Genomic DNA, 19,592 nt, shown 5'->3' with positions numbered 1-19,592 from the left:
ATATTTTCCCGTAACGATTCATCAAAATTTATTAAAAATGTACGGAATAGCTTCAATACTATATCTTGCAATTAAGACGATATAATAATATATGAATGATGAATGTGAAATTGTTTCAAAATTAATTTCAATGTTCTTTGTTGATCGGAGCAAATGTATTTGAAAACGTAATTCTTAAATGTATTTCTTACCTTGAAATAAAATGGAACGAACTCATTCAAAGATATTTCGAATTGCGATAATATATAGATTTAATCTATCAAATATCAGTTCACCGAAATAGTTATTATCAATTAAAATAGTTATTATCAATAAAAAAATAAAAAGAATATTAAAATTATGAATATAAAATATACAAATAACGGATTCGTATCGTGATCACTTCGTTTTTACGCAATTCAAAGTAATAATAATTACAAGCAATAATACATACAATAATATTTATATGGTAAAGACTAATAAAAATTGATAAAGACTTTTCAAAAAGTTCATTTTTCAAATACGAAAATTTGCAAATCAATTAAAGAACATTGAATTTCGAGCATGAATTAAATAAAGTCATAAATATAACAATATATTACAATTCAATTGAATTGTATATTATCGAAGTAATTTTCCATGAATTTGAATTTTTTAATCGAAATCATTGATATTATCATTGATATTCGACAAAATCGATAAGAAATTAAAGATACATAATACATATTTATCTTCCCAATATCCATTTTTACGAAATGACGAAAATTTTTTAAACATTGCATTAATAACTTCTTACGCAATTTTACAAAAAACATTGTTAACATGATAGGCAAACGAACCATGCACATGTTACTATATTAATAGTTACAACCATTAAATATGAATAACATTATATTACTTTTCAAGAGCAAAATTTTGAAAGATCAAAGAGAATTTGCATATTCATTGATTATCCGTAAAAGAATAAATTTATGATATACGTCGCGATAAAAATAACGATCAATATATTTGTAAATGCTTTTTAATTCTTTTTAAATCCATATTATCAGATCATTTCTAAGAATCATAGAATAAATAGAATAAATAGATTCAAATCATTAGAATGATCATTATTATCTCTATTAAATTATTGTTTATTATTGAATTTATATATGTAAAGATGCAATCATATCTTATATATTTCTGTATGAATTGTATTTTTTCTTATTGTTTATTTTCTTATTTTCTTATTACTGTATTTTGTTGATTTAATCAAATCATACATTTACAACTTAATATCTGTTCTATACGATTAATATGACACATTTATTATTTATTATATTACTATATTAAAAAATTAGCCTGATCACGTTAAGAATCTATGTTGTCTTGCATGTATTGAATTTACAACAGAATTTTTTTTAAAAAATACATTAATGATAAAACCAATAATGTAAAAAAATTTGTGCGCAATCGTAACATAATTTCGAAAATATAAATCTTCTAATATTTGGAAATATTGTAAAAATAATTTGGAATAATATTGTAATAATCTAGAAATATATATATAAATATAAATATTTACAAATATAATAATTTTTACAAATATAAATATTTGTAAAAATATATAAACCCAACAAATCAGAAATATCAAAAAATGATTTAACAATCCAATAGAACTTATCAAACGATATTGACTATTAGCGACATTAAAGCAATTTTTCATTGTATTTTAAAAATAATTTATCATTCATTAAAAATAATGAATTGAGAATTGACAAATAATCATGAATCTGAATATTTAATACAAAGATGATTACAATCATTTAGCGTTTTTCTCGATAAAGATCTCGATAAAGAATATAAAGAATCATACGTAATAAATGTAATTTTAATAAATTTGATAGAAATTTAATTAGATCTATATATATATATATATATAACAAAGAAGCCGTTCAATCACAACTATATAAATTTAAGTTATCGATTGTTCACGAATATATCAAATTTTTTTAATGTTTGCTTTATTTTTTATAGAGATTAAAGTTGAAAATATAATAAGTTTTATAAAATAGAAGATTATTTAAAATATATATATATAATTAATTATAGATTTCGCAAAATTTGGATAATAATCAATTATTCTGAAGCAAGGATATGGAATAACAAATAATGGAAATATTACAAGAAAATATTTTTCACAAATCATAAATTAACTTCGAGAATAATTGAGGTAAGCAAGTGTTCGCGAATACTTATTGGTCTCGAGATTTATGAGCAATTTATTAGGGAGAAAATTTATTTGGGATCTTCCCCAAAGAAGATCGGTTACTGTTTTTATAGTTTTTATAGTTTTTATAGTGATAGCGAGTCTCTGATGAATCTCAACAATGAGTGATGTTTGTTGTTTTTTTTTGGAATTTCGTCGCACGTGTGATTACACGTTTCTTTGGCCTAATTGAGCTGATCTTGGCACTACTGTTTCAGACGCGGTTGATTCAATGACGAGTGGCATTATTCTGGTTCGAGAAGATCTGTGAAAGGAATACTCTGGCTTGTTTCCGCTTGTCTTGGGATCTTTGTATATCAATTCGATCTGCGAGGAGTTTTCTTCGCGTTTGGGAGTGTCACGAATCAGACATCTGATTATTAATTGTTGATGTGCCCTACCGGAAAAATCTATGACCCTCCCAATTGAAATAGGAAGAGATTTTTTCCATGTTAGACATGATTACGATAGTTTAATCATCGGACACGACAATTAAATTGTGAACATATCATGCTCTGATCGTCAGATTATGTGCGCGACTTTGTGAGAGACTGTTCTCTAATAGATAAGCATTCCACACGACTAACTTATATACAGTTCACATTAAGAAGTGTACTTGTTACGACTAGTCGAAGGGCATTCGACAATCATTATATCTATCAAGTTAGTACAATACTATTATTAACGCATAATAAGAATTTTATAAGATATGATTCTACGAGTTAATAAATATAAGATAGAAAAATTAAAAAATTACTATTTATTGATTACAAAAAATTATCTACAATTATGTATAAATATTATATGATACTCATTTTTTGTATAAGAACTTACTTATTCAAAACAAACATTTAAGATAATATTCTTACTTATAATATGTAAAATGTATAATATGTAAAATATTACAGAAAATTAATCAAATAATTTTAAATTACTGTTGAATCATTCAGATATTGATGATCTAGAAATCTATCACGATACAATCGAATATAGTTTTCCTGTAATTATGAACAATTATTAACAACATTTTGCTATTATCAACAATATATTAATAATTTCGTTAGATATATGAGTTACTATAAATTTAATTACTATCAAAAACATGTAGTGCTAATCAGAATAATATTGATACTTTACTTTTCAAAATGATTGTAACATGTTAAGTTCTATGTTTATAAACTCAAGAAAATAAATAATATCAGTAGTATTAGTTTGTCCCATGCTTACGTTCGATGAACCGATGAATAATTATAATAAGAAACAATTTCTCAACGAAAATAAATTTTGAACAATATTAAATAATTGAATTATTATAATCTTGAATTATTATAATAAATATTTTGAAAGAACAAAATATAAATCGATTCATTCGAAACGAGCTTATCTAAATAAAAACATACACTTTCATATAAAAAAATAAAAATGATCTTGAAATCTTAGAAGCATATTTCAAGACATATTTATTTGTAAAATTGATGTATCGATTTTTTAATCACACAAAATAATTTTTAATATAAATAGAATATCTATGCATCAATATATTTATACATTTATATAGTGATTTTTGCAGATTTTGTGAATGTGTGAAAAAACGTTTGACAATATTGGTATCATTTAAAGTTCTGAATTCATATATAACGATATCTAAGAAATTTTATTTATTCCTACATTTGGAAATAATTCATTTAATTAAAAAGGACTTTCTTAACTAAAATTTTTTTTTCCTCGTCTTCATTTGAACGACTTCGCCATTTCTTAATCTGCAATCGAATATATGTATATATATATATATGTATATATGTATATATATATGAAATATCTAAAAGATAATCAAAAAAATGAATATAATAATATTTAATAAAAATTAAATAATTAGTATTCACACAAAAGTATTTCGTAATATTTTCTAAAGGAAAAATCCCCGTCCCGAAAATTCAAAAAATTATGAAATTTTAATTGTAATGCTTGTAATGTAGATATGTATTATATAATTTCTTTTTTTTTTTTTTTGCTGTTTGAAATTACTTTAAGAGGATAAAATCATCTTCGAAAATTCGGCTGTTTCGACTTTATAACTTGTTTTTCAACATTATAACGACGTCGCAAACAAATACAAAAAAATTAAAAATTTTTTTTAAATTTGTTTTTCATCATAAAATTTGTATTTGGTGAATTAGTAACTTAAATATAATATATATTTAAGTTACTAATTCAGTTAATATATAAATATAATATAATTATGCGATGGTATAAAAAAATAATAAATTTTTATTAAATATATTAATTTTTTATATACAATACTTTGTTGTATTACTGATTTTTTAGCTGTATTATGTTAAATTTTCAAAAAAAAAAATTGATTATATACTGTCTTTTATTAAAAAAATTAGATCAACATATCTATAAAATAAAAGAAAAGAAACTTATAACTTACAATAACTATTTCATAAAATTTTTTTATTTTTAATATCATTGTTAAATTTTTTCATTTTTTTTTTTCATTTATTATATATTTATTATATCAAAAGAATAAAAATGTTATAGTAATAGTATAATATATAATCGATACTACAATTACACTATATTTTCAATAATATTAACTTCCTAATAAATTTCTCTCTTCTTTTGTCACATTTTTTATTATTGTAAAAAATTATGTATTGCATTATTGTAAAAAAATAAAATGCTGATTTTGATCCATGAATAGAATAATTTTTATTTCAACCATAGAATGTTTACGTAACAGTCTCCACATCTAAAAAATTAATTACAAAGAACTGTTTAATGTGATTTAATAAATATTTATCTACCGAATTTGGGATCTTGGAATTTCTTGAACTCTTGAATTTACTCTATTTATCCATCTATATTATAGAACAGTATACTATTTAATCAGCACGTAGAAATATTTGCAATACCATAGAAATAATATATGATATACTTAATATACATGATTTTTGTATATACATAGGAGAACTTTGTATGAAAATTTTCCAATTTTATTGTATTATATAATTATGATAATTTACATGTATGAAATAATATGATTAATAATATCAATAATACATTCTTTCTCATTTAACTTTTATCACGAAGATATTTGCTTATGCATGATATAAAAATAGATATATTCATAAGAAAACATAAAACAAATAATTTTGAAAATCCAGTTGCTTTTTTGTAACAAGATTTCATATGATTGCCTCATTCATATATAATAATAATTATGCTATTATATATAAAATATGCATAACAAGTTTGTATATTTACAACACTTTTCTGAGAAATTTAATTATCATGAATTCATAATAATTCATAATTCGTAATAATTCGTAATTCATAATATTATTCATGTTACTCGTATGTGTTCTTTCATCGTGTTTTATCTACGCTTTATTAAATCTGTTTATGTGATACATAAAAAAATAAAGAAGTTTGTCAACTATTAAATATTAAAAATTAATATTAATATTAAATATTAAATATTAAAAATGAAAGAAATTCTATGTAATACTAGGAATCTTTTTCTGTAAATATTTTGAAAAACTAAAGCTGAATAACAGTAACGTGCAAAAAAAATTATTTTAAAATCTTGTTTTCTATAACATCTAAAAATCATAAAAATCGTCCTATTACAAATAATTATCAAATCGATGAGAAATTTCAAATAATTATTAAACTTAATTATAATATTAAAAAATTAATTTTTTAATATGATATTAAAAATTAATCCCGATAGTAATAAATAATTTATCATCAATATATATTTTAATTTCTCATTAAGAATTATGAGTGTTTTGAGAGTGTTTTAAGAATTATGAGTAAATTGTGGATTTTTATATGTAAATATATATTTCGATATGCTATTTTATTACTTATTTATACTATTTACCTACTTATTTATATTAATTTGAATATTGCATATTTTTATACATCAGTGGCTGCATGTGCTTATATTAATATATTGCGATAGATAACTAAGATGTGAAATAAAAAATTTACTTCCTCAAGTGAATTTTAAATGTCTCCACTAAACTTGAATATTCCATGAATTCTTCATGGAATTCGTGTTCTCACAGTTTATCTATTAATTCAAATTTTTTAAAACTTATATTTTCGGATCATGTTATAGGATCGATTTATAAAAATTTATTATCTTAATTTAAATCTGGAAAAAATGCTTTAATTCTTTTCAAAACGAATTCAATTCTATTTTCAAAAATTTCATGTATTATCAGTGTGTAATTAGATGTAGTTTGTAATTTATTTTAACTTTTTATTTATTAGTAATTTTTTTTTTTCATTTTAATAACGAACATTTGAATTTTTTAAAAAAACTTAAAATTGTTTCAAGATTAATTTTAAACACTTTGAAAAATAATAACTTTATATTTTGATAAAATAAAAATTAAATAATTTCCATCATTTAATAAATAAAATCTATTAATAAATATTTCTAATAAATAAAAAATCTTTTAAAAATGATATAAAGTTTAAAATAAATATAATATGTATTTTTTTATAGGTATTTAAAAAATAAAAAAAATAATTAAAACAAAATTCAATTTTCAAATTTTTTTAATTTTTATTTTTTTTAAACTTTTCTTAGGCTGATTTTTTAATTTTTGTTGAAAATTATTCGTCATGTGAAAAGAAGTAATAAAAAAATAAAAGATGTATTCTATTTAGATTTAATTTTGCTTAACATATATTTTAATATAATTAATAATTTTATAATTTAAAAGATAAAAATAAAAAAAACAATTTTATGAAATTTAATCAATTATTTTAATATTTAAGGTACTTAATAGTATTCCAATTATCTGATCGAATTTAAATTTTATGGATATTTATAGATTAATATAATAATCTATATATAATATATACATAGTATATATACATAAATATTATTTATATAGATTTATATAGAATATTTTTTTACTAAATTCTTCTTCTAATTTTAATTATTCTGGAAATGTCACGAAAAATTTATCTTAAAAATAAATAAAAATCATTTTAATAATTTTAATAATCATATCGATTACAACATTAATTATTAAATATATGATTATTAAATATCGAAATTCTTATGTTATCTTAAATTATTAAAATTAAATTAAATTATTAAACATTTTAAAAAATATAAGTAATTATATAAATAAATTAAGAATATTTAATAAAGAACATAAAAAGAAAATTGTAAAATATAAAAAAAACTAAAATAAAATTTAGTAGTTCAAAGTCGTAGCAATAATTTTCAAATAATATAATTTATTAAATAAATTCTCTAATTTATTAAAACTCTGTAATTTATTAAGTAAATACCAAAAATATAATATTTTTTTAAATTTTAAATAGTATTTTATTTAAAAGTTGCTAATTTCATTTCTAATTTTTATACAATAAAAATAATCTTTTATATTATAAAATATAGATATCTTCTATTCATTCATTCATTTATTTATTACTTAAATAATAAATAAATAAATAAATTCTCGAATTAATTATTTGATAATAATGAATTAATTAAATTAAAATTTGAAAAAAAAAATTAGTACAAAAATGAAGAGAATAACAGATTTCTCAAAATTTTCGTTTTATTTAAAAAAAAAAAAACTATTATATCAATCAATTCAATTTCATAATAAACTATTATATAGTTTTAAAAATATAATAGATTATAGAAAAATTAGATATAATAAAATATTATAAAAAATTTGATATTTTAATTCGCGTTTTATCTATATCTATATATTCTATACAATATTCTATATCTATTTGTCTATATATAATTGTATATATTTATGAAATTTATTTTAAACTTCTAATTATTAAGACTATAATTAATTTTCAAATTAAATTAATAATTATATGAAGATAATATTACATAATAATTATATGATTATATGATAAAAAATTATATGTTAAAAAAAAATTGAAAATCGTTGTATATTTTATTATAATGATTCTAATATTACATATTTATTATATATATATATATATATATATATATATATAAAATATTTCTATATATTAATTAATTTTCTAATTTTTGATACTATGAAATTTCATTATTTTCGTTACAATAAGAATTTTATCATTATAACAATAAACAATTAAAATCATAAAAAATTGAAAATGTTATTTTATATAATTAATATAAATTTTAATGAATCAAATTATTCTTTTTTGTTTCAAATAATATATATTTATTAAATACTTTCATTGATTATTTTGCGTGTTATCTAGATACTTACGCTTAATATTTACACGTTTGTGATTGTCATGACGACGTAATTATTACGTTGTTAGAGAGAATTCATGTATTTACAAGTTTATTAGTTGATTGTCATAAAAGATTGATCCAGTTAATATAATAATATTTTTCATCATGGACATAAAAGAACTTGAAGTATTTGGAATAATAGCATTTGATGGTTAGTAGCTCATTTCGCAAAAATTGAAATTCATTAAAACTTTTCAATAAAAAGTTGTAATTGACATTATAATTGACATATGCATACATACAAACAAAATATGAGTATACGCACGTACACATACAAGTATCTATTTATCATATAACCAAAAATTTTATATATGTATATTCATGCAAAAAATATGTTCTAAGAATATATTATATTTTTTACTTTCCTAATAATATTTCTTTAATCATATTTAATAATGTAACATTTATATTATTCAATTGCAATGAGCAATAAAGTCATTTTGAATAAATTTATTTTTAGGTATAATGAGAAATGGTTTACAATTACATCCTGATGGAGAGCATCTTGTGTATCCAATGGGAAATAAAGTTACTGTCAAACATGTAAAAACGGGTGAACAATTCTTCTTTGTTGGTCATAAAAATTTCGTTTCTGCTTTATGTATTTCATCTTCTGGCGATTTAATAGCTTCTGGTCAAGTAAATCATCACGGTTTCAAGGTAATTTATTATATTTATTATTATTACTTTTATTAAGTTCAAAATTAGTTTAAACAATTAAATTATTTTCATAGGCAATGGTTATAATATGGGATTATATCAATCGTAAAATGAAATTAAGCTATGAGATACACAAAGTTAGAGTCGAAGATGTATGTTTTACAGAAAATGGGAAATATCTTATTAGTCTTGGAGGAAGAGATGACGGTCGCATCATAATATGGGATATTGAAAATGAAACTCCACTTTGTAGTAAATAATTTTAATTTCATTTCTTATACTTATTACTTTTGTAAAATTTTCAATGTTAATAATAGCATTTGCATTATTGTACTGTTAACAGGTACTTCCATTGGGAACGAATCGTTTGGAAATATTACAATAATTGCACGAACTAACGTTTGCAAAACAAGTTTTATGACTGCTGGAGATAAAACTTTGAAATTATGGCGTATCGATTTAGAAGAACGAAAAATGTATGGAACGGATGTAAAAATCGGAAAAATGAAGCGTGAAATTAATTGTCTAGTTATAAATGAAAGTGATGAATATGTATATTGTGGAACAACATCTGGTGACATTATAAAAGCAAGGTTAATGATGATTCTTATTCTTTTTTTGCCATCTTTATTCATTAAATTATTTAAAAATTTCCTTTTTTTTCATATAGATTAAATATTGAAAAATCCAAAGAAATGACTAAATATCCGGTAATGATTGGATGTTATTCAAAGATATCGACGCAAAAAGGAAAAGCAAATTCACAAAATGGAGAAATATATGCAGGAGGTGTAAAAAATTTATTGCTTTTAGAGAAAGAAAAATTAATTGTAGGTGCTGGCGATGGTACGGTCGAATTAATTGAAATAATAAAAGCATCAAAACTTACCGCAAAAATAACAAAAGCATTAGTCATACCAGCCATTATGACAGTGAGTATGTGTGAGTTTTCAAAAAAATTTGAAATAATAACGAAATTCGTTTTTTTTTTCACAACTTTTACTTTACATATTCATATATATTCTTTTATGTAAAAGAAATCATTTATTATTTTAATATCTTTTTCTAATTAATGATTGATGATTAATTTTTCAATCTGAAAAGAAATATGATTTAAATATGTCATAATATATAAACTATTTTATATATTGTAAAGACATTAATAATGAACATAAAGCATAAAAGAACCATTTCATCGATCTTTTTAACTTCAATATTAAGAATTTTATTCATATATATATATTAGCTCCTTTTTATCAATTATCCATATTTGCATGCAGATATACATATTGGCTCTTTTTTTTATATTATTCGGTAATATATCGAAAAAATATTACTTATATTAGATTTATTATTTATTTTTAAAAAAATGTGAGTAATAATTGCGACATTAATTTTAAATTTCCAGTTTAAAATACAGCTCATATTTTTTGACAATTTTTAAATCTTTGAAAAAATTTGAAAATATTTTCAAAATAAAAATATAATTTTTAATCTTATAAAATTAATTTTTAAATAAACAAGTATCATATATATATTAATTTTAAAATATAAAAATAAATTAATTTTTAAATAAAATATATCATATTATATATATTAAATATTAGATTTTAGATATTATATTATATGATGTATACATTAAAATAATTTAAATTCTTTTCCCTAATATCATATATTCTATCATATATTTGAATTTGAACAAAAAATCTTGATATTGAGATAAAAATATGATTGATTTAACATGTAATTTAATTTAATTATTAATAGTTAATTAATAATTAAAAAATGATTTTTTTATAGTATTGCTCAAGAAATGTATGTGCTATGGTGACATCAATGATTCGGTATAAAAATGAATTTATATTAGTAGGGACCGCTTTATGTGAAATTTATGAAATTGAATTGGCAAGATTTCATATGCGTTTAATTGTGACTTGTCATACAAATTCAATATTCGATGTGGCATTTCCACGGTAAATCATTGCTTCTATATTTAAAAAACGATTTTAATTTACATGTTATAAATGAGATAAAGAAGAAACAAAATAAATGTAAATCATATTTTTTTTATAGCAATTATTCAGAAATATTTGCAACAACTAGTAAAAATGACATACGAGTATGGAAATTAATTACCCAAAAAGAATTGCTTCGAATTTCTGTACCAAATTTTATTTGTTCTAGTATATGTTTCAATTGTAATGGTAATTCTATAATATCTGGTAAGTTACATTATATACACATTATATAAGTTACATATATACACATATAATTAGGTATATATTATATAATTTTAATTTATTGAAAAAGCTTGGAATGATGGTGCAATAAGAGGATTCGCTTTGAATGGCGGAAAACTGTTATTCGAAATTAATGGCGCTCACACAAAATCTGTATCAACAATTACTATTACAAACGATGATAGTAAACTTATTAGTGGGGGCTGTGATGGACAGGTATATATACATCTACGTTTTTTTTTTTTGAATATATATTTCTTCATCGGAATAAAATTTAAATTTTTAATTTTTTGGCTTGATATTTGTTTAGGTGCGAATATGGGATGCAAAATCAGAAATACGATATTTACTGCAAGTTTTAAAAGAACATAGAGGACCAATAACGTCATTACAAGTTTCACCAGATAATGAGAGTTTAATTAGTTCTAGCACTGATGGCACATGTATATTGTGGAATTTGAGGTAATATAATATAATATAATATAATATAATATAATATAAATTTTAAAAAATATCAAAATATCAAAATGAATATATTAAAATATCAATTACTACTATGATTTAATTCATTTTTCTTTTAGAAATTTTACGAGGAAGTTTATGTTACGAGGAAACACAATGTATATGGCAACGTGTTTTGTTCCTAACGGTGTTCAAATTTTAACATGTGGTACAGACCGCAAAATAGCTTATTGGGAAACCTTGGATGGTTCGTTAGTTCGGGAAGTTGAAGGTTCACTTACTGGAACATTAAATACTATAAGTATTAGCCATGATGGACAATATTTTCTCACTGGATCAGATGATTCCATTATCAAATTATGGGAATATCGCACTGCTAATACTATTCGTTTAAGTCTTGCACATGCTGCCGCGGTTACTCGTTGTGTCTTTGCTCCAGATGATACATTTATTGTCACGGCAAGTGCAGATGGTGCTATAATGATTTGGAAATATCCTTTTTCAGAAAAATAATAAACAAACAATAAAACAAACAATAACAAACTTTAATAATCATCAATTGTAAAGATATCATAAATATAATTTATAGATCATGTTGTAAATAAAGTTATAAAGTTATAAAGTTTCATATAAATGACAAATATCTTTGTCATTTTTCAAATATATTCATAAAATCTAATTATTAGTTCATAATCATTAATAAATTCAATGATCATTTCATTTCATATAAAAATTATTGTTTACATAAAAGAATCACATAAAAATCCTATTATATTTTATATTTTTATGTGAGATATTTTATACGGGCAAAACTATATAGAATTAATACAAATAAAAAAATAACACATTAATATAAATACTGAATATAAATAGTGAATAATTCAATGGCAAGTTATGTAAATAGCGATAAAAAAAAATGATTCTTTTAAAAATCTAATTTAATCTCTTTCAGGATATTAATATATTTATAGAATACTTTTTAAAGATCGATTTTAGGCGTCAACAAAAATTGCTGTATGAAAATGTTGACTAACATTTATTTGTTAAATTATTATTTGTTAAACAGTTTAAATTTACAATGGATGAAATGAGATGGAAAGTTGCTTATTCTGAGATAAATACACATTTTTATTTATAAATCAAATATTTGAATCTTTATTAAAAATTATTGATATCTAAACTATTATAATTTCATAAAAAAAAAACATACAACAATCCATTCACGTTCAATTTAAAATATTAATATTTAAAAGCCTCTAATTTCAAAATTTTTGCTTAAAATTTTTTTTATAACATTTGTATTATATAGCAAAAAGAGAAGAAATATAGATTTTTTTTGATTGAAAAACAGTTTCGCATATTTTTCAAAATTCAATAGAATAACTAAATAAAATCATACAGCGAATTTTGGAGGATCATTTAAAAAAGAAGTTTTAATCTTCAAATCTGTGATGAATTTAGTCATAAAAAAAATTTTTTCATCTTCATAGAAAATTAATTTAAATTTGCAAAATTTTTAACGAAAAAATCTATGCACGTTTTCGTCATATAATGCATAAATATCATTCTGAAAATAGGAACTTAATATTTTAAAATTAATTAAATGAATGGCATAACTTTTTTTCATGAAATTATAATAGTTTAAATATCAATTAGCAATAGTTTAAATATTAATTTAAATTAGATTCAAATGTTTTAGTAATTTATGGACAGAAATATCCCAGGTATATATATCCCAGGTATCTATTTCGTTTTATATAATGTATTATAAATTATTATAATTTAATAAATAAATAATTACTATGTATTATATATTTCAAATTATGCTATCTTTCTTTATTATTGTTATTGTTTCTACTTTGCTTCATCTAATTTAAATTATAACTTAATTATAACTTACATAATTTTTAATTTAATAAATAAGTTTTATTCAATATTTTTATAATAAATTAAAATTTAGTCAATATTAATTCGTATTTATTTTATCCTTCGGAATTAATTCTCCATATCTTATAAATAAATTATAGATCATAGAAATTAATTAATATTATAATTATATATATTATTAATTGACATTATAACTATATAACTAATATAAACTATATAATATAAACTAAATTAATTATACATATATATAATATATATATATATATGTATCTGAAAAAAATATGCGAGACAATAGAGAATTAAAACTCCGTTCATTTATTCATCTATATACAATTTTATACGTATATCTTATATATATATAAAATGATATTTTCAGCTAAAATCTATCTTAAATATAATTTTTCAAAATTAATGAATTAAATTTGCATTTTTTGCATGAAACTTTTTTCAAAAAATCACTATTTTTTAATTTATTATTTTTTAAAATAAATTAGATGTTTTTATTTTAAATATTTATACCAATTCTTTATAAAATTTTTACAAGTTTTTACAACAGTACATGAAATATAATTAAATAGAAATAATTTCTATGAGAAAATTTTTACTTTTAAATTTTTACTTATGTATAATATATAAACTTATATATATATATATATATACATATTGAATGAGAATAAAAAAATTGAACAAAAATTATTTTACAGTAATAAAATAATTAAAGTAATAAATAAATTAAAAATATAAAAAAAAAATTTATTTAAAACTTTCTATTCGAGAAAATCAAATATAAAATAAATTGATTATAAATTAAAAATAAAATGAAAATAAGATAAAATTGATTCATTGATTGATATAAATATAATGATAAATTTTTTAATTCGATTTTTCTTAAAAATGATGCACAATAAATTAAAAAAATGACGAAAAAGTAATTCAAAAATTCAATCAATGGATAATTAAAATCAAAAAATTGTTATAATTTCAAAAGATTTCGATCACTGATCAATAAAAAATTTGGAAAGATGAACATTATATTTAAAATTTTAGTTTTAGATATTGATTATTTTTTTGAAACATTAATAAAAAATTTTCGATATTGTATATTGAAAGATTATTAAAAGATTATTAATACATCAAATTTTTTATCCAGATATTATTAATATGATAATCTTCTGATATTTGTAGTCGTCGAATATTGAATTAATAACCGATAAAGTTTAGCTATATCAAACTCTATAACATGATCTACATATAATCCATTAAAAATTTGACCAAAAAATTTTCAAAAAATTAAACACATTTGATTTATTAAATGCCAAATATGATATATAAATGGAAATAAAAAAACGAATTTACAAGTAAAAGCTAATTTCATTTAGTATATAAATGTTATTATTTTGGAGAGATTTTGAATAAAAATAGATATTAAAAATAGGTATTAAGTTAGATTAAAGTAACTTTATAAAAGTAACTTTTGTAAATTTGTAAGAAAAATGTCAATATTTATGATTTTTCATAAAAACAATTGAAGTTTTTATATAAGATTTGATACTAAAATAATAGTTAATAAATACTTAATAGCAGTAAAGACAGTGGTATTAATAATGTCCGTATAATAATTAATTCAATATATATTATTAATAATATCTTGGAAATTAATAAATATCTCAAGCTAAAATTTTATATTTAAGCTCCAACTTTAAGATCCAGCCTTTCTCTTTTGTAAATCAGTCACTGAGATTTTTCAGAATTACAATTCATCAAATATTTTTAATGAATCTAAAAAATATAAAATTATTAAGATGATGAATTCAATATTATGCATAATGATCTGAAAATGATATTTATATTATTTTTTTTTTATATAAATTAAATTTTTATGATAATTTTTCATTAAATATTGTAATATTATTATAATTCAATTTAATATTCAATAAATTTCATTAAATTTGCAATAATGAAATAATATTTTTGAAACAAAGTATATATGTAATATTATAATATATTATAAAATATTATAAAAAAGAGAAAAAAGGAATATCTAATATAAAATAAAAAAATTTTTATTTAAAATTTCAATATATTTTCTATAAAATATATTTTTATTTTTAATTATTTTTTATATCATAAGAATTTTATCATTATTAAGTATATTTTATATAATATACTATATAATATACTATATACTATATACTATATAATATAACTATATAAACTATAGTTATGCTTTGAAAAATCTAGAACACAATAATAATACATCATCATGAAAGTTTATATTTTTGCAATTGATCTTTTATTTTTTATTTTTTATTCTGATGTTTTTATTCTATTTGTGAATAATATGCATAATTAATAATATAATATAATAATATAATAATTAATAAATAATATGCATAATAAATGGATTTGTTTAGAATTCTATAAAATATATCTCAAAGATTATTTTTTTTGCTAATTTGTTGAGCATATTATTTATCATATTATATATTTATAATATTATTTTGTATTTTTATTTTCGCTAAGAAAAAAGACAAAGCTACAATATATGAGAAGCTACAATTTTTAAAAAAATACAAACATTATATATAACTATTATATTAAAGAATTAACATTTAATATTTGTAAAAGTAAATATTTTTTATGATATTATTAATATAATGGATAAATAATTAATAAATAAAATTACAAAACAAAAACATTAGAAAAATATCTACATCTTTCAAATCTTTCTTGAAGAAATTATACAGTTACATTGCTACATGTATCTAAAATGGCAAAATATAACTTAACAGAATAAGATATTAAATTACTAAAAATATATATTAAAATTAAAAATTGTAGATTTGAAAGAATGTAGTAGAAGGCTGCTGTTATAAAATTTATATTATTTTTTTACCATAATTTTTATACAAAACAAATCTGATACTATTACTTTTAACCATTTTTTTAAAACTTTAATAAAAAATTTATTAATATTAATTTTACATTATTTATAGATTAATAAATATTTATGATACAATTAAATAATTAATAATAAAACATTAATAAAATAAAATAATATATTGTACAATTTAAAAAAAAAAATAAAAATATATCTAATGATATAAAATTGTTTTATTTAAATATATATTTCAATGGCTTATTATAATGAACATTTAAACAAATTTTATATTGAATTTCTAGATTTTCAGAATATTATTTCTAATTATCGAAAATGGATATTTTGGATTTTGAAATTTTGAAATCACTTTATAACAAAAAATTTATTTCAAAATTAAATTTGAGAAGTAAATTTATTTTTGTTTTTTTAATTTCTAAATTCATTCAACAATATCTGAATGAATATCACTAGAAAAAAAGACAAAGCATATATATTTATAATATTAATAAGCATATATATTTATAATAAAAAGCTATAATTTTTAAAAAAATATAAACATTATATACAACTATTATCTTATATCTTATATCTTATATCTTAATAAAATTATATTTTATATTTTTTGTTTAAAAAACAAAACTTTAAAAATTATATTTTTATGTATTTTACTACATTCTATATAATATCATTTACAATACGACAAATTTACAATAACTTAAAAAATGAAAAAAATACATAAAAAATCATTTTCTTTAAACATAATAATATTTTCATTTAATTAGTATATTATAATATTTCTATATTATTTTATGATGTTTATGATTATGAAATTTATTATGATAAAATTTATATTATTCAATGCAATTAGAAAACTCATTAAATACTTATCAAATAATGTTTATATAATAATAAAATTTTTTAAACTTAAATATGTATAATATATATATAATACATTTATGTAATAATTTATAAAATTATCATATAAGTATAATTTTAACCCCAAGCTTGGCTTTTACAATAATGTAATATTAATTTTCCATCTGCACCATAGCAATCATATAAATTTTTCAGTGCTTGATCTGGTGCAGGAGCAAATGTTTGATTTACATATAGAAACTAATAAAAAAAAAGAGAAAATATATTTATATGTATATCTACACATATATAAGATGAATATAATTTTTATTTTACACTTACCAATTTTTCATTTGAATCTAATTTAAGATATCTTCTAATAAAATCAGAAATACGACCAATACAATAATCTTGACTGACAGACCATTTTTTTTGTTTCATTATTGGTGCATTACCAGTTGCTTTTAACAAAATATCAACTGTAAAATTAAATACTAATAAAATAATTGCTTTGTATAATGTCTTATTAATATTCAATTTATTATTATGTCTTTAGTAAATAAGAAATCTTTTACTTTTTGCTTTGTCCTTAGAAGTAATTTGAACTCCATTTCGAACTAATGGTGTTTCTGAATGAATTGTTTCAAAACTGGCAGATGCATCTTCGTTTGTTAAATTTTCTCCCATTTTTTCTGATTTACCAATAATTTCAGCTATAACATATTCATTTCCTTCTTTCTCCGTCATTATGTATGTTAAGTTTCAAATGTCCATCAAAAAAGAAAAATAGACGAAACAAATTCTTATTGTTTGATTTTTGATTCTCCTGATTTAATACACATAAATATTATTAAAAAAGATTACATAAATTTAGAAAATTACTGAATTTTTTAAACTGAAATTTAATCAATGTAGAATTATGTAGAATTGAAATAAAACATAGAATTATCGATAAATACAAATAATAAAATTATTTTTACATTAAGCAAAATATAAACATTTGCATTAATTTTATTTTTAATTCATGAAATAAATTATTACAAATGAATTTTTTATATATGAATTAGGATTATGAATGTTCCAACAATATTCAAATTTTAACCATTAGTAATAACAGCAATAATATCTTATATATACAATAAAATAAAATAGAAAATAATAATTATTCGATTATGATTTTTATCATTAATAATTTTTCTCAATTTTAGATAAACTATTTTATTTAATTAAACAATCTGAATATTGATAATTAAATTTTTTTAATTATATTTATAATTAAATAAATATTTTAGCAAATTTTAGGAAAACTCAAATTTTAAAAGAATTTCAATTACAATTATATTAGTAATAAAATAAGAAACATCGAACATTTTAAATTAAGATAATTTTTTTTTTTAAGAATATATTAAAAAAAAAATTTTTTTAACTTATATTTTATTTAGATTAATTGCCATTATTATGATGGAAAAAAATAATAAATTAACTATAATAATTATAAAAATAACTAGTTACTTTCAAAAAAAGTAACTGGGAAATTAACTAGTTAGAACAATCAAAAAAAAAAAATCTATTTTTCAGACAAGGTTAAGTTATTTTATCCAATTTTAACTGAATTTTTTATCAAAATTTTATTTTTTTTGTAAAAATACCTGAGCAAGTGTACAATATCTGAGTAGAAGAAAACATACAGAATAAAAATAATAATGAGGAATATACAGAAACAAAAGTTTTATAAAGAAGAAAGCGAACCAATATCCAAATATATATTAACTGCAATATTGATATACGTAGAAAGCAAGATTGACTATATTATTATTGTTATTAAATTTTTATAAAAGCGAAACAATCTAAATATAGAAGAAGTTTAAAAAGTAAGTTAGGAATAAAATAAGATTTTTAATAATTACCAACATTTCAACTTCTATTATATAGTATTTTGACAGTATATTTTAAAAAAATTATAATAAAAGCAGACAATTCTTTAGACTTCCGAAGTCAATAAAACAACCAAAAAAACGTCAAAAAAATTTTTTTAATGATAATTTTTTATAAAATATAACTATAAATATAGCTATATATATATTTATATATATT

General features: G+C 19.3%; 2 protein-coding genes and 1 long non-coding RNA gene across 17 annotated transcripts; 1 reads left to right on the top strand and 2 right to left on the bottom strand.

Moving 5' to 3' along the window:
- Positions 1-8,464: 8,464 nt before the first annotated feature.
- Positions 8,465-13,444, top strand: LOC107992567 (cilia- and flagella-associated protein 52). The gene is made up of 10 exons (XM_017048513.3): positions 8,465-8,664; positions 8,974-9,173; positions 9,248-9,425; positions 9,517-9,766; positions 9,844-10,105; positions 10,974-11,146; positions 11,247-11,395; positions 11,484-11,629; positions 11,724-11,875; positions 11,995-13,444. The coding sequence occupies exons 1-10, from the start codon at positions 8,619-8,621 to the stop codon at positions 12,386-12,388; spliced, it is 1,950 nt and encodes a 649-aa protein (XP_016904002.1). The 5' UTR covers positions 8,465-8,618; the 3' UTR covers positions 12,389-13,444.
- LOC133667324 (uncharacterized) lies at positions 8,705-10,264 on the bottom strand. The gene is made up of 2 exons (XR_009832708.1): positions 10,063-10,264; positions 8,705-9,144 (listed from the first exon to the last, which is right to left on the bottom strand). It is a non-coding gene; the product is annotated as an uncharacterized LOC133667324 (long non-coding RNA).
- On the bottom strand, positions 11,076-19,539 carry LOC107992565 (autophagy protein 12-like). 15 transcript variants are annotated; one of them, XM_062085174.1, is made up of 4 exons: positions 19,148-19,399; positions 18,074-18,232; positions 17,841-17,992; positions 11,076-12,350 (listed from the first exon to the last, which is right to left on the bottom strand). In XM_062085174.1, the coding sequence occupies exons 1-4, from the start codon at positions 19,182-19,184 to the stop codon at positions 12,330-12,332; spliced, it is 369 nt and encodes a 122-aa protein (XP_061941158.1). In that variant the 5' UTR covers positions 19,185-19,399; the 3' UTR covers positions 11,076-12,329. The 15 variants fall into 15 exon arrangements, with proteins under 15 accessions (XP_061941158.1, XP_016903993.1, XP_061941153.1 ...); XM_017048504.3 differs by lacking the exons at positions 11,076-12,350; positions 19,148-19,399 and adding exons at positions 17,284-17,759; positions 19,406-19,539 and having other exon boundaries at positions 18,074-18,324; XM_062085169.1 differs by lacking the exons at positions 11,076-12,350; positions 19,148-19,399 and adding exons at positions 17,284-17,759; positions 19,406-19,535 and having other exon boundaries at positions 17,841-17,977; positions 18,074-18,324.
- Between the last annotated feature and the right edge of the window lie 53 nt (positions 19,540-19,592).

This window comes from Apis cerana, linkage group LG14 (genome assembly GCF_029169275.1).
Source record: "Apis cerana isolate GH-2021 linkage group LG14, AcerK_1.0, whole genome shotgun sequence".
NCBI classification, from domain to species: domain Eukaryota; kingdom Metazoa; phylum Arthropoda; class Insecta; order Hymenoptera; family Apidae; genus Apis; species Apis cerana.
The sequence above is the reverse complement of the archived record's forward strand: the minus strand, read 5'-3'. Positions and strand labels throughout refer to the sequence as shown.